Here is a 16,150-nt window from a genome sequence, read left to right as displayed (position 1 = left end):
AGAGCAGCGGCAGTAGCACCTCTCGTTTATTGCACAAAAGAAGCATAACAAATATGAACACAATGCGCATGCGCCACACATTATCGCACCTCGTCAATATCACACACACACACACACACATGAACACATACACATCAACACTGTTGCAGTTGGCAGCATTGCAACCGCTAGATCGCGCCAAATCCAATCGCATCGCTGCACAGCGCTTTTTCATTGCTCATATACATATGTATGTGTGTATGTGTTTGTATGTATTCGCATTTAACGGTTTTGCTGCAAATACTTGCATTCACCGCACACTCACCGCACACTCGCCGCGTGGCAGCAGCAGCAGCAGTAGCACAGCAGCGGCAGTGTGTGCGCCACATTTTCAATCACTACTCGAGACCGTTTGAGTTCTCCGGCAATAATTCAAAGTGTCTGCGCCGAGCAATGTGTACCGAAAAACCGCCGAAAAATCATAAATACAAATATTGAAAATTATGTATACTCAATACTCACATGTGTGCGTGTGTGCCTAGTGCAACATAATTGAAGTGCCAAGTGTTATTGTTGGAAGCTCACAATTCGTAAATGGATTAAATATTTGTTTTACATCAATTTTATTTGATTCTGCCACACACACACACAAACAAACACTCAAACATATGTTCATATTTGGCAGCCGCACGGTCATCGTGTCAATTGAAACTTTATGTAAATTCGCTGCGGCGTGTTACAATAATTCCAATGTCGTTTCAATGTTAAAATTGATATAAATTAAAATCAGAATTTTCGTAAGTGGGCGCTGTTGTTAAACTTGTGCAGTGCATTTGTTGTGATGACATCGTGCGATATAGATTTGCATTTATACATACATACATACATATGTACATATGTACATGTAAATAGTTATAGCCAAAAATCAACATACTCGTACACTGGCCTGTGGTAATTTGAATAAAAATACAACAATAATATATTCTATAATTTATTGGAGCGATTTTTTATTCAACCCTATGTGTGGAAAAGTGTTTTGAAAACTTGTGGAATAGTATGGTATTGAAATCACTAACAAAGAAATTATAAAAAATTAAAGGAAAAATATACATACATACATATGTGTGTATAAATAACTGTGCCACTATAAATTTTATTCGTATCTTCGTGCATACATTCTTCTAAACAATGGCAAATTAACGGTAAAAACAATTTTTTTGAAATTAAAAATAAAGTGCTCTTGGTTAAAAAGTAAATACACAAAAAGTGTTATACTAATTTCGAATTCGGAGACTTGCATGTACTATATGATCAAATTTGACTCCGACTGACCAAAAAAATAAATTTTTATGTATTTTAATACAGATCTTTGTTGTCACCTTCAAAATAGGCTCTTTTTGAGTCAATACAAACATGTCAAGGGTTAAGGCAGCCGGGTAAAAAACAGCCTTTTTTCAGCAATTTTTTTTCATAAAAAAATGAAATGTTTTATCAGAATTTTTTATTGTTACAAACATACACTATTAACAAAGAAATTATGAAATTAAAAAAAAAAAATATTTTAAACTCGGACATTGTGACGCAATTTACCGTGACGCCTCGGAAAAGAGATGCGCCTGCGTTGGCAGGATAACTCCTTACAGCATTATATAAAGTGAAAAAATACGTATTTTTGTTAAAACCTTAACTTAGAACTTGGACGAAGGGAAAAAAACTGAAAATTGGATTTTTTGTGTAAAATTTCTTGAAGATCGGTTGAGTAGTTATCGAGAAATCTTACCAACCGCCTTCAAAAATACAGCTTGGAGAAAAACGCTTTTAAAGACGGGGAACTTAGCCTAGCTAGCCTCGAGCTCACAAGTTCTCAAGATTGTATCTTCGAAACTATTTTTCGGATCAACTTGAAAACTTAGGACAATATTCTATAGGTGTTGTAGAATTTAATAAAATCGAGTTTTTGAAACCTGTAAACCGAAACCTTAATGAAAACATTTATTGACACCTTCAAAGTAAGTTCTTTTTGAGTCAATACAGTTAAGCCAACGCTTAAGCAAATTTTCCATACAGTCGTTATAAACCTCGACTGAGAAACCCTTCAGTGCGAATTTTGTTGTTTTTTTCGGTTTCGGATAACTTTTGCAACGTCATTTGCTAGATTTTTGAACAGTCCGGACAGTAATGATGAGTTTGATGACTGTGGGGTCTTCAGTTACGTTGCTAACATCGCATCAGCATTAAAAGCTCTACTCGTATTTTGGTACGATTCTAGTATTGACAGATTTCATACCCGAAACATTCACCAAAATGTATGCAAAATTTGTTGAGTCGATCCACAAAAAATGGCGAAATCCCGTATATTTTCAAACAATAGTTTTTAATTAATTATTTAAAATTTATTAATTATCAGGGTATGATCCACGATCCGAATGAGGCAAGTTTTCAATGACTATTCATGATCTTCACCATATGCTTTGGGTCATTCAAATACTTCTCATTGCATTATTCTTATATTTATATGATCTTAACAATTTAATTTGAAAATATTTAAAAGCAAAATTAAAAAATTATTTCTTCGCTCAAAAATCGAATATCATTACCACAAGCGCAACCGTCACGTTTATTGTAAAAAATATGATTTCTAATATTAGACTAGATTTAAGTTTTTCAAACCGAATGTTTCGAGCTTTTCGTATGGCTGATTTGTGTTTGTCTTCGATTTAAAATAATGCGAACGTTAAGTATAACCAAGTCATAAGCAGTTTTTTCAATTCTCTTCATTTTTCGCTCTGTTCTGTTCAGCCTAAGGCTGTTTCGACATAATGCTATATAAAGAAGAAAAAGGTATCTATAGAAGTAAGTGTTTTTATGTCAGATACTGAAGAAAACGCCTAAGGCTGAACAGAACAGAGAGAAAAATAAAGAGCAAAAAAGTGAATAAAGTGCTTGTGATTAAGACTTTACTAACGGTATGATGTCACATGATATTGGTTGCCAATTGACCGGCCCAAAACGTGAATTTTTCTTCTCACAAAGTGTTTTCTCAATAAATCCATTGATTGATGCGACGTGTGGGAAGTGGCACTGTCTTGTTGGACCAACTGTCGCCGAGATCATAAGCTTTCATTTCATACATCAAATAGCCTGTTATCAAACCACACCAAACCGTTGTTTTCCTGAATGAAATGGTAGCTTATGAATCTCTTCAGGTTTCTCTTCGTCCCAAATGCGGCAATTTTACTTGTTTATATACCCATTGAGCCAGAAATGGGCTTCATCGCTGAACAAATTTGACTCAATAACGACGGATCTTCTTGGAACTTTTCAAAGGCCCACAGAGCGAAGCGATCTCGCTTGTGACGATCGAGCGACTTCAGTTCATGCACAAGCTGCTGTTGAGCGAAGTGCGCGGAACACATTCTTCACAGAAAATCAATTTTCGTAATAAAGTTGAATAATTTTTAAACGTTGTTCAGGTGTTTTGTCCTTCCACGATGAAATGCCAAACAATACTGAACAAAAATAACATGATAACTTTACACGATCCACGCGTGATCTGCCAAAAGAAGGCTATTAAAAAAAGTACCTCTACTTGGATCACCCGTTATATAAATAATTCCATGCACTGCTTGCAACATATCCCCCCACGCATTTCTACGAAAATGGTGTGTCGAGAAATTCAATATGTATTTTGTAAGCAAAGTAGAGACAGACAGACAGACAGACAGCCAGAACAAAAAATATGCTTTTATGCTTAGATTTAGTTTTGAGTGATATACTACTCATATATGATTGCACAGTCACTACAAGAAGTGTTCATTATATTTTAAAAATAAGTTGTCTTCTTTTATTTATGCGCCCGCGTATGCACGCATACTTCAAATCCTCTATCTGTGCACAGCAAACTAACAATAAACTATTGAGATTGACGTGATCCGATAAGTGGTCGTGAAGCACTTGAGAATCCAGTTCGAAATTCTTCAGCGAAATGAAGAAGTCATTGACGTTTCTTCGCTTTAATGAGTGCCAACTATTCATAATTACATGTCGAACAACAACAACAACAAAGTGTAGAAATTTGTGTCAAACAAATTATTGTTTGCTTTTATTTTACAACATTTACAACAAATTAAAATATTAAATGTGTGGCTAAATGTGTTTTTGGTGGATTTTCAACTTTCTATGTTTTTCTATTTCGTTAACATTTCACTTTCGCTTTTTTGCTTTTGTTTCATATATCATACATTTTTATATATATGTATAGTTACATATTATATATATTATATGCATACATATTTACAAACATATTTCGCTTAGAAAAGTTTTTTAGCAAAATTGAATCTTCATTTCAATGCCATCTGTGTTGATATTATTTAAAAATCGAAGCCGGAGGCGTCTTATTAATATTCTATTTATCTTTGTATATGCTTTGTATGAATTTGAGAGTATTTTTTAATAAAAATTGATAACTGTATACAATTGTGCGAAAGGAAAGAGTTTAGCCTTTTATCAGATTTTAGAAACGAGATCAAAATAAATCAAGCAGAGGGTACCATCAACCCCGTTATACCAATTCCTATTTCCAATTTCGATGTAGCATCTGTTGGCAAGAGCAATCCTGCGTTGGATTTCGAGGCTAACGTTGTTGTTTATGCTAATTCTGGTTCTAAGATAGACAAAATTATCTACGACTTCGATGTTATAACTGTCAACAGTGACGAGGCAGCCAAGTCGCGAATGCGATGACTGTTTGTTTGATGACAGGAAGTATGCCGTCTTGTCCTTGTTCACTACCAGACCCATTTACTTCGGTTCTATATCCAATCTGGAGAAAGCAGAAATATCAGAGCGGTTGTTGTGGCTAATAATATTGCTGTCATCGGCGTACGCCAGCAGGTGTACACTCTTGTTGAAGATTGTAACTTCTCTATTCAGCTCACCAGCTCGAATTATTTTCTCCAGCAGTAAATTAAAGAAGTCACATGATAGGAAGCCGCCTCCCCTGAAACCTCGTTTGATATCGAACGGCTCGGAGAAGTCCTTCCCTTTTTGAGGATTGGGTAGAGCAGACTTAAATTATAATCGTCCAACCATATTCTACAAAGAAGCTGATACATGCTCCTTATTAGATCTTCGCCGCCGTATTTAAATAGTTCGGCCGGCAATCCCCACCGCTTTGTTGTTCTTCAGACGGATAATTGATATTCGAACTTCTTCATGGTCGGGCAATAGAACGTCAACTCCATTGTCATCGATTGGGGAATCCGATAAAAAAATAATAACATAGTGATAGATCAGGTGAATCCAGAGGGTGGTTGATAAGAGAATTTGTCTTTTCTTGATCAAAAAGTAGTTCACTATTTTGGTCTTTGAGTTCATTCTTTGGTGATTGAATTCATGTCGAACAAAACGCAGACCTTTTTTTGAACCAAATCTACAATTAAAATTCTCCAAATAGTGTTTTTTCTCGTATACTCGTTGTAAATCACAGTATTTGCATCGAGACCAATAATTTTACGGATGTTTTCCACTAAATCAGTTACTAGCTTCTAGATGACCTTTTTTACAGCATGGAAACTTTGAATGAACGAATTTGAATAATAATGCTGCATGTTGTATGATTTAAATAGAAATCGGTGATTTTTCGGACGCAGCTTGGATGGCAAAGAGCGATTGGAAAAGTCTTAATATCTTTTTCTAGTACAATTTAAAGGAAATAACGGTGTTTTTAAGATTGTTCATAGAATTATACGTGATGCCACAAATCAAAGCTAAGTGAGCAGAAAGTACTCCACCCTCGTATTACTACATGCCTCGTCTAGACGATTATTCGTAAAAGGTATCAATAAAGTAGAAGCTTATAATATTAGTTCATTACTAAAATAAATTCGACTACACATCACTAATTCCAACCATTGCCTATTTTACTATATGTGTATATCGCAGATAGTCTGGGCCTTTGAAAAGCATAAAATGAATTTAACAGTTAAACCTCTCTAATATTTATATTTATTTATAGCTTTATGTCTTTGCCTTGATGAGCGATCTATTGTGAATATATGTACATACATACATGCATATCTCCAAGTATAGCACTCTGCCTTCCTACAAGTACTCTCTAATGACACTTTTATGAGCGATGAAGTGATTAGTAGTTTATGTTGTTATTTTTCAAAATTGGGAAGCATTGTGGGGATTTTGACACAAAAACTGAAACTATCGGGTGGGATAAATATGTCATGTACAGGGTTTTTCAATTGCGTGGGTTCGATGTTGGCACGGCAGAATGTCTGTTTAATTAAGTTGGAGAATTGTACTAAGTCCTCCTATCAAAGCCGTTAACTCAAATGAAAACCTTGGAAATTATATGTATGTAGCTCTTCCATCAACTTAGAAATTATTTTATGAAAACTATGCTTCTATATTTTGCTCTCGTGCCGCACTAATGGTCCATACTTAATGCAAAAACACATTAATGACGTCATAATCTTTAAAAGCCAAGGCGTCTTAAACAACGTATCCCGATTTCTTCCGTTTAACTAATATTTTCTACATTGTAAACTGTAAAGGTCCTCAAATATTTGTAGGACGGTTATTCTCAGTCGAAAAACCGGGAGTTTTTAAATAAAACACTTGTGCTTCGGATCAATTTTCTCAGAAGTTTCAGAAGTCCTCTGTTCCTGGTCTACATAATTCCAATTACATTTCGTAACCTCGTACGGGACCTACTTTAGGCATTAAAATCTTTGTTAGTCGATGATGTTGTGTCTTAAAAAGTATGGGAACGTTCCGTAGTAAGTAAATTTCAAAAAGAACCAACAGTATGGGATAAAAGCATCTTGTGTAAACGCATTCAAATTTGTGACTATCACTCGGTAGACTGTGATTCTTAATGTCAATCGTAGGTAAAATAATCTTATTAATCGACTTGTAATTTCAAACCGCCTGGCAGTTCTAGTTTAAAAAACCGATTCCATACGACTATCGACTAGGATAGTCCAACGAATTGGAGAAATCAGCAGAGGCGCATTAAAAACTTCTATATATCTCACAAGTTTGGCCGAAAATCTATTCTCATCTCATCTACTATCGACTGAGATCTAAAGAAGGTCCAATGGAATCGAGGAGTCGACACAAAACATGTCTTAAAAACTTGTATATATTTCACAAGGTCGGCCAAACATCTGACCTTTTTCATCTTCTATCGGCTGAGATCGAAATAAGGTCCACGGAGTAAAGAAGTTATCACAAAAAATTTCTTAAAAAATTCTTTATCTCTCACAAGTTTAGTCGAAAACCTGACTTCATTTCATCTATTATCGACTGGGTTCTAAAGAAGGTCCAACGGAGTCGAGAAGTCATCACAAAAAATGTGTTTAAAAATTTGTATCTCTCACAAGTTCGGCCGACAATCTGTTATCTTCCATCTACATCCCGCCCTGATTGTGTGGCCCTTTGATACGGTTCTTCTACGCTATATGATTTCGTCTAGCAAATTTTTTAGCTTTCAGTCACTCGAAGAAACTACTTTGTATGTGTGTATGTGTGTGAATGACTAATGCAAGTGAGCAAGCATAGCTGTAAGTTGCAGCGTAGTGCTCTAGTACTCTTGTACATGCTCGGGGCGCATTCAATTGAAATGAGTCTTCACTAAAACAAAAAGACCAATTGCAAAAGGAGGAATAAATGAACGTGTGAACTCATTTAAAAATAGCCACAACATGCATGCTCACAAACATACTAACCCGTTCTAATGTCGCTCTCTGTTTTCATTACAGTTGCCGTTGCAACGTCGGTGGATATGGAAGATTAGACTGAATTGTGCAGCCAACGCTCGAGAAGCGTGCGTGTGCGTTTGCCCGTATCACTATTTTTTATTGTTTCTTCAACGAAATTCGACTGAAATTGTTAGAAGCGCGTAAAAATGTTTTCATCGGCGTCCTCGACACATACACATCGTGGAAATAAGCGAGAAGCCAAATTGAATGCTACAACCGATTTGGATGATGACGATGACGACAGCAGCATCATTGATGACACCGATGTGGATGTAGCCGTCGACGTGGACGTGGACGTCAACGAGGTGCCCACACAAAAGCCGCATTTTCTAGACGATGCCATGCCGCCACCCGATATGGTCGCTGACTTCGAACGCGTGCTAAGTTTTGGCGCAAAAATCGATGGTGGCACACATGCGACAGCCGCACCTAGCAGCGGTGAGCAATTGAAAATGGATAAGAAGTATGAGCGCGACGGTGAGATTAGTGACTATGAGTTGGCCGCAAGTGGTTATACAAAGAAAGAGTTCACACAGGACGATAATACGTTGAATCTGCCAAGCGGCATTGGCAAGAGCACATTTTCGAAACCAAAGCATTTTCTCGATGAGAATCCCATACCGCCAGACTACATGTTGCTGGCGACCGCCGCTGACCATGACTTGCGGCGCGAGCACCGCAGTCTAGACCGCAATTTCGAGCGACAAGAGGAACAAGAGTCCGCGCTCCTTGCCGGCCAATTGATGAAGAGTAGCAGCAGTAGTGGCGGTGGTGGCCGCAAGAGTTCATTGGATCGCGGCGGTTATAGCGGCGGCGGAGGTCATAGTAATGGCAGTCACAGTGGCAGCATGTCGAGTTCGCGCACTTCACGTGAACGCAACAAGGAGCTTACTTCCTCGTACACATTGTCACGTTTTCTACACAGTGCCGAAACACCGTCGCCACCACCGGCGCTGCAGCGCAGCATACCGAAAGGCGGCGCTTGGGCGAGCAGCAGTGGCAGCGGCAGTTGCAGCTTTGACAGACTTTATGGCAGCTTGCCAATGGCACATGCCGTCGGCGGCGGCGGCACAAGTGGTGTTGGCGACAGCAGCTGTGCGCTAGGGGTCGATGACATTGTCGATGGCGACCGGCTGGGTCCGAAAGTGCAGTGTGTGTACTCGCTCCTCTCGATGTTGGGCTCCAATGACCCGTCGGAGATGTCAAAGAAGTTTCTTGAATTGTCGCGCACGCCAGAAACATGCACTGCGCTGCGACGTGCCGGCTGTGTACCGCTGCTCGTGCAAATGATGCACTCCGATGGCGATGATAGTGTGCGAAAGTGCGCCAGCATGGCACTGCACAATGTCGTGCACAGTCATATGGATGAGAAGACAGCAAGGCGTGAGACGAAAGTGTTGCGTTTGCTCGAACAGATATTGGATTATTGTAATTTCTTGAAGACGCTGCTGCAGAGCGGTGGCGAAGCTATTGCCGATGACTCCGAACGGCATCCGCTGGCGGCGATATCGTCATTGATGAAGGTGAGCTTCGACGAGGAGCATCGTCATGCTATGTGCGAGCTGGGCGCACTGCAGGCAATACCGAACTTAGTGCATTTGGATCACGCAGTGCACGGACCGAAACCGGAGGATCAGTGTTGCAATTCCTTGCGGCGTTACGCACTAATGGCACTTACAAATCTCACATTCGGTGATGAACACAACAAGGCTTACTTGTGCAGTCAGAAATTATTCATGGAGGCTTTGGTGGCACAACTGGACTCGGCACCCGACGATTTGCTGCAGGTAACTGCCAGCGTATTACGTAATCTGTCATGGCGTGCCGACAGCAATATGAAGGCGGTGTTGAATGAGATTGGTACGGTGACGGCATTGGCGAGCGCCGCTATGAAAAATAAAAGTGAGAACACGCTCAAGGCGATATTGTCGGCCTTATGGAATCTATCTGCGCATTGTAGCACCAACAAAGCGGAGTTCTGTGCGGTAGATGGCGCGCTCGCTTTTCTCGTCGACATGCTTACCTATGAGGGACCTAGTAAAACTTTGAAGATTATCGAAAATGCCGGTGGCATACTACGCAACGTCTCTAGTCACATCGCAGTGCGCGAACACTACCGACAAATACTACGCGAACGCAATTGTCTATCGATACTGTTGCAGCAACTGAAATCCGAGAGCTTGACGGTGGTGAGCAACTCTTGCGGCACACTATGGAATCTATCGGCGCGCTGTCCGGAGGATCAGAAATTTCTTTGGGATAACGGTGCAGTACCAATGCTCCGTTCACTGATACACTCCAAACACGCTATGATCTCAGAAGGCAGCGCCTCAGCGCTTAAGAATTTACTCAACTTCCGACCGGCGGTGCAGAGTCAAAACCAGCTGGATCCAATAGCGCGTTCGATGGGTCTACGAAAGCTCCCGACGCTAAATGCGCGCAAACAAAAAGCGTTGCAACAAGAGCTCGGCGGCAAACAGCATGCTGAGACCTGTGACAATTTAGACATCAGTGGAAATGTTGGCATAGCAAAAGAAGATGGTCAACTGCTACAACACACCACTTTGAGTGTCGTAATGCATGCGCATCGTCAGCGTTATGTCGCCGCAGCAGGTAGTGCTGTGCCGCCCGGCACATCAGTGCGACTAACGCGTTCCGCCATGCTAACCAAAAGTGAAAGTCGTGACTCAGTCTTCTCCGCGAAGTCAGATACTGCTTACGAGAATTTGATGCGCTCCCATTCGGCATCAGACGCCAATCGTAAAAAGCTGCCATTCAGCGGAGCTGCGGCCGTGACAGTGTACTCGCTAGAAAATGATGCAGAGTCCACAGATGTGGAACAGCCAATCGATTACTCGGCCAAATATTGTGAAAAAGATGCAAAAACGTCGAACGCGTGCGCAACAGAACCGACCGCGGGCTGCAGTAACAACACCAATGTCACATATCAGGAAACTGATTTGGATCAGCCAACAGACTTCAGCTTGCGTTATGCCGAGCATCAAATTGAAACCGAATTAGACGTGTTACCCTCTGAACGAGCTAGTCGCAGCAGCAATGTTACTAAAAGAGGTGGCGCTGCCGTAGACAATACGGCAGCACCGAATCGCGCACAAACGGCAGTGAACGATGGCACCGAAATACTGCTGATACTCGAGGATACCGTTAAATGTTATCAAACGGAGGATACTCCTTACGTCATATCCAATGCTGCTTCAGTTACGGACATACGTCAAGCGGTCGTCAAGTCTGAAAGCACCGCATCAGCTGAGACTACAAAACCCGCAGAGAAGCCGAAGAAATACCAAAGAGTACAACAGATGCACAGCAATGTCGGCGTACAGGGCAACGCCGCTTATGGATCGGGCTCCTACACACCCGAAAAGCCCATCAACTATTGCGAAGAGGGCACGCCCGGTTATTTTAGTCGTTACGAATCGCTCAGCAGTCTGGATGAATCACCGCCAACACAACAAACTCAGAACAAAGAGGCGAAAGTGTTACATACTAAAACCGCCAGCAACAACTCAGCCAAAAAACTGAGCAGTGAACTCGATGCTGATTTAAATGCTCACACACCTGTGACGCATGTCAATGCGGCTGTGGCGCAAAGTAGTGGCAATGCCACCACGATGAATTCGGCGCAGGAGACGCCGCTAATGTTTTCGCGTCACAGCTCGATGGATTCGCTGGTCGGGGAAGGTGAGGATGAGATTGGTGTTTGCGATGACAAGAGTTCGGTGGTTAGTGACTTCAGTCGCCTGGCCAGCGGCGTCATTTCACCATCGGAAATTCCTGACTCACCTACGCAGAGTATGCCCCAATCGCCACGTCGTCACAGCAACGCTGGACAAGTGAACAGCGGCAGCGGGAGTGGCATGGGTGCGTTTCTGCAGGGCGTTTCGCCGAGAGCTGCACCACGTGGCTCCGCTGTGGGCATTGCTAGCGCTAGTGCTGGCATCGGGCTGCGCGGTAATGCTGCTGTGGGCGAGGAAACAAAACGACCGCTTCGTAGCGTCTTCGAAGATGATCTGAGCACTTTCAATGTTGAGAATACCCCGGCGCAATTCTCGTGCCGCACCAGCCTAAGCAACCTGAGCATACTGGATGATGAAAACAGCCTGCCACCATCGAGGCAACCCATTGAGGGCGAGAACAACACACAGCCCGCTATCGTGTCCGAAGGTTGGTTGAAATCGCTTATGATTACTCATATTAGAACGCATATAACTTTCATATATTTACAACAGGTGAAGAAGAGGAGTCGACTAACAACATCGACGACATACTGCTCGCGAATTGCATTAATATGGGTATGAATCGCACAACTATAACAGCTGCCGCGTCCAAGAAATCCATGGCGCGTGCAGCACGCAGCCAAGCCGGTGGAGACGCACAGTTACCCGCCGATGAGCCGAGGCATTACTATACCGAAGATACACCGGCGTTGCTCTCAAAGGTTGGCAGTAATACAAATTTGTCGGCCTTATCCATCTGCTCCAGCAATAATTTGGATGAATTGAAGGAACTAGAAGCGCCGGCCACAACTAGCGGTGCAACCGATAACCGGCACTCGCTTACTTTGTCCGATGATGTGTCATCAAATGCCTCGGAGAGTGGTGCCACCGGTCAATCATTTGATTTGTTGCAGCAATGCATTGAAGTTGGTATGAAAAAACCGAATACGCAAACGAAGACACACTCAAATCACGCTACTGCGACACAACAGCGACCGATGCGTCCAACACCGACGGCTGATCCCATAGCCATGTTGCGACGTGGTGGCACCGCATTGCCGCCATATTTGCCTGTCTCAGATGAAATGAGTAAATATTTGGTAGAGGACTCACCTTGCAATTTCTCTGTGGCTTCGGGTCTGTCTAATCTGACTGTAGGCTCTAGTTTAGTGGGACCCGCTGTGACGCTTAAGGGCAGCAATGCGAGGTGAGTTAATAATATTGAAGAAAAAGTCCCCGCTACCAAAACAACAACAATAACCCAACTGTCGATGATATGATCCGAATTTAGTCTTCTTCATTCAAATAAGAGCTCCATTATTTTTCACTTATTCAATTCCATATTTATTTATTATCCTTTATTTTAAAATTTAGCGCTGAAAACTCTCCAAACATGCCGACAGCTGCAGAGCCTCCGCCGGCTAAGCCTGTGGCGCCAGAGGGCGGTGCGCGCTTGGAACCAAAATGGCAAGACGATTCGCTTAGTTCGCTGTCCATCGACTCTGAAGACGATACAAACTTGTTAAGTCAGGTGAGTAATGAATTAAATGCACATCCAGCATAGACAAAATGACTACAACAACACTTTTTGTGCAATCTCTTACTTTCGCTCCCCGTTACAGGCTATTGCCGCTGGTTGCAATAGACCCAAATCGAATCTTGGTTTTAGTAGCACATCGTCTACCAACAACAATAACAACAACAATCGCAACAAGCGCATATCACTGTCCGCTTCACAGCCCATACCCATCAATGCGGCCACCTCGTCATCCTCATTAAACTCCAGCGCCACAGCACGACACTACCAACGACAACAACAACAACACGCAAGCGACCGCAGTGCCGGCCACACTTCCAGCACTGCACACCGTTATCAAAATGGCAATGATTCCTACAGTTCAGTGGATTCGAGTGACTCCAATGATAACCAAGCCAAATCACTCTTTGAGCTGTGCATACGCACCGGAATGCATAAGCCTACACGTGACGGTGGCAATCATCGTCGCCAGCATCCAATGAGTAATCGACGCAGTGGCAGCAGCACCACGCAATCGAATCCAAATTTGAAACAATTCGATTCGTTGCCGCTGCAATTGCATCAGCAAACGAAAACAACGCCTTTGCCGACCAATACGTCCACGGCTTTGCCGAGCACAACCACAACGGTTAATCGTCATTTACGCGAACGTGAGCGCAAAGACGAAAAATTACTGTTGGAATGCATCAACACCGGCATTTCGAAGAAGATCGGCAACAATACTATCAGCGGCGCCGGCAGTCTAAGCGGTAGTGCTGCAGCCGCGTCCGTTGGCAGATACGCTGCCGACAATAGCGCACATTCAATGTCTATGCCAATATTTAATGCGGGCGATGGCAGTCACAGCACTGGGACCGGGTCAAAAAACGTGCTGGCTACGTCTGCAGCTGCACGGGCGCTGTGTCACCCACACGCGGCTACTTTATCCTCAAATGTGCTCAGCACAGCAGCTCCAGACGTAACAAAGACGAACAACACCGGCTACAACAACAGCAGCTGCACCACCACCATCAGCAGCAGCAGCAACAACAACATCTGCAACGACACCAGCAACACGTGCAACAGCGTGAATTGTTGGGAAGTGAGGGACACCAACAGCGTCGACATCATCGACGCAGTAAAAAATCCAGCGATGGCCACCACCATCACAGCACACAGCGACGCAAATCTTCCAAATCTCGCGAACGCAACAACCGACCAGAAAACGAACAGTACTGGGTATAAGCAAGAGCAAGAGCCTGAACCAGACGACTTAAATAGTCCATCTACTTCGCTGGACAACACTGCGACCAGTGACGATTCGAATGAGTCGTTCATTATAGAGACCACAGTGTCGCTGGAGATGCGTCAATCACGTACTTCGCCGCCACTTACCACATCGCAAAAACACAAGGATCCAGATTTAATGTTAAAGTCCGTGGAGCGGCTTACGTTGGAGTTTGTCTCTTCAGCCGAACAATTACGTACCAATGCCACCAATGTAACTGCGGACTGCCTTGCTGTTGAGCAACAGCGCGCGACATCTGTTGGCACGAGCATATCCATAGGCGGCAACTCGACCTCCAACAACACCTGGAACGAGGATACCTGTCCCAATGATGATGTCTCGTTCCCCAGCGTCAGCGTCACCGCGCCTGTTATTGCTTCATTAAATTATGACGACGAAGATGATGATGATGATGACGCAGACCAGGCAACTGAGGCGGATCACAAGGATTTGCATGATTTTGCTGAAATTACACCAATAAATGAGGAACAGCCACAACCGTCCCTCTTGCTACTTGAACACGCTGAAACCGCTACACAACCCAGTTCATTGGAAACGGAAACCGAAACCGACACTTTGGTGAATGAAGGTCGCAGCCTGGATATACCGTGCTATATTGCAACGCAAGAGTCGACCACCAGTAGCGGCCTAAACTTCCAGCTAGGCGGTGCTGTACAATCAGCAGCGCTTTCTCTAGGTGGCGGCCATCATATGTTATATGGCAGTAACAGCAATGCAGCTGCTGCAGCAGCACAAGCCGCCGCCGCGGCCGCTGCTGCAATGACGAACTCCACCATCATTGCAATTGAGGCGCGCGCCCTAGCTGAGAATCTGCAGCATGGTGGCAGTGTGAGCGCTGACGATGATGAAAGCATCGATTTGACATTTAGCATGAACAGTTTGGATTTGGAGAATATACGTCCACCTTCTGGTATGGAATCGCTCAACATATCTGGCTACTACCAGCAGGAGTCACTTTCTAATACATACCACTCGCTTGGTGTGCTCCAGCGTCGTAGCGGTAGCACCCCGCAAAGTCCACAAATGATGCTGCGCTCACCGAAGTTTCCACGCAAGTCGCTGCCGCATGGTTTGGTGGCTAAACGCGCTCTGGGCCAACTGCCCGCACACCTCAGCGGCAGCGCGGAAAGCGTAAATTCCAGTTGTAATATGTTGGAGAACATCAAGCCGCCATCATTAATGGACGAACTATTGGATTCCATGATCAGTGTGGCAAGCATACAATCGGAGGTGGCAGACGGCGAATGCAGTTTGGCTACAACTCTATCGGCTGCTTCGAATTACGAGACAGCGGCGGGTGGACAAATGGAGTGTGCTGACTTTGATGATAATACCGTTACGCTGCAAAGTTGCTGCGAAACCATGCCACACGATATGGATGTAGAAGAGAACTCTTTCCATAGTGGCGCCGGCAGTACACCACTGCCAACCGATGATTATGAATTCAGTTCTGCCGAGTCGACACCACAAAAGTCGGCTGCTTCACCAACGCCGCCGAATTGTGAAAAACGCACACTGACGCCTAAACAGAAGCGGAAAGTGGCCAAGGATCGCTATCGCACCTACACGATAACATCCAATGCGGCTGTAAGTGAGGAGGAACGCCGGCGTTTGGAGCTTGATGAGGCACAAATGGCAGATGAGACGTTGCAGATCGAAATCATCGAAACGGAGGGGGCCACTAATGGCAGGTGAGTTTTTAGCACGTTATGCCAGGAATGTTTTTTTTTTTTTCATTTTCAAATGGAGTCCACTTTACAATTTTAGACTTCGAGTATATTTCCCTTTTTAATTAAATAATGATGTTGCCTACATTTAGGCGCATTTATAAATA

General features: G+C 43.2%; 1 protein-coding gene across 3 annotated transcripts in view; it reads left to right on the top strand.

The window, feature by feature from the left end:
- The window catches only part of LOC105229824 (uncharacterized), a 31,877-nt gene that overhangs the window by 10,709 nt on the left and 5,018 nt on the right, over nt 1-16,150 (top strand). For all 3 annotated transcript variants that reach the window (XM_011210286.4, XM_011210287.4, XM_019991624.3), the window contains exons 2-5: nt 7,755-11,939; nt 12,005-12,698; nt 12,866-13,022; nt 13,114-16,007. In XM_011210286.4, the coding sequence (XP_011208588.2) occupies nt 7,901-11,939; nt 12,005-12,698; nt 12,866-13,022; nt 13,114-16,007 (7,784 nt within the window). In that variant the 5' untranslated portion in view covers nt 7,755-7,900. The remainder of the gene's footprint in view (nt 1-7,754; nt 11,940-12,004; nt 12,699-12,865; nt 13,023-13,113; nt 16,008-16,150) is intronic.

This window comes from Bactrocera dorsalis, chromosome 2 (assembly GCF_023373825.1).
Source record: "Bactrocera dorsalis isolate Fly_Bdor chromosome 2, ASM2337382v1, whole genome shotgun sequence".
NCBI lineage: Eukaryota > Metazoa > Arthropoda > Insecta > Diptera > Tephritidae > Bactrocera > Bactrocera dorsalis.
This window is presented reverse-complemented; position numbering and strand designations above follow the sequence as displayed.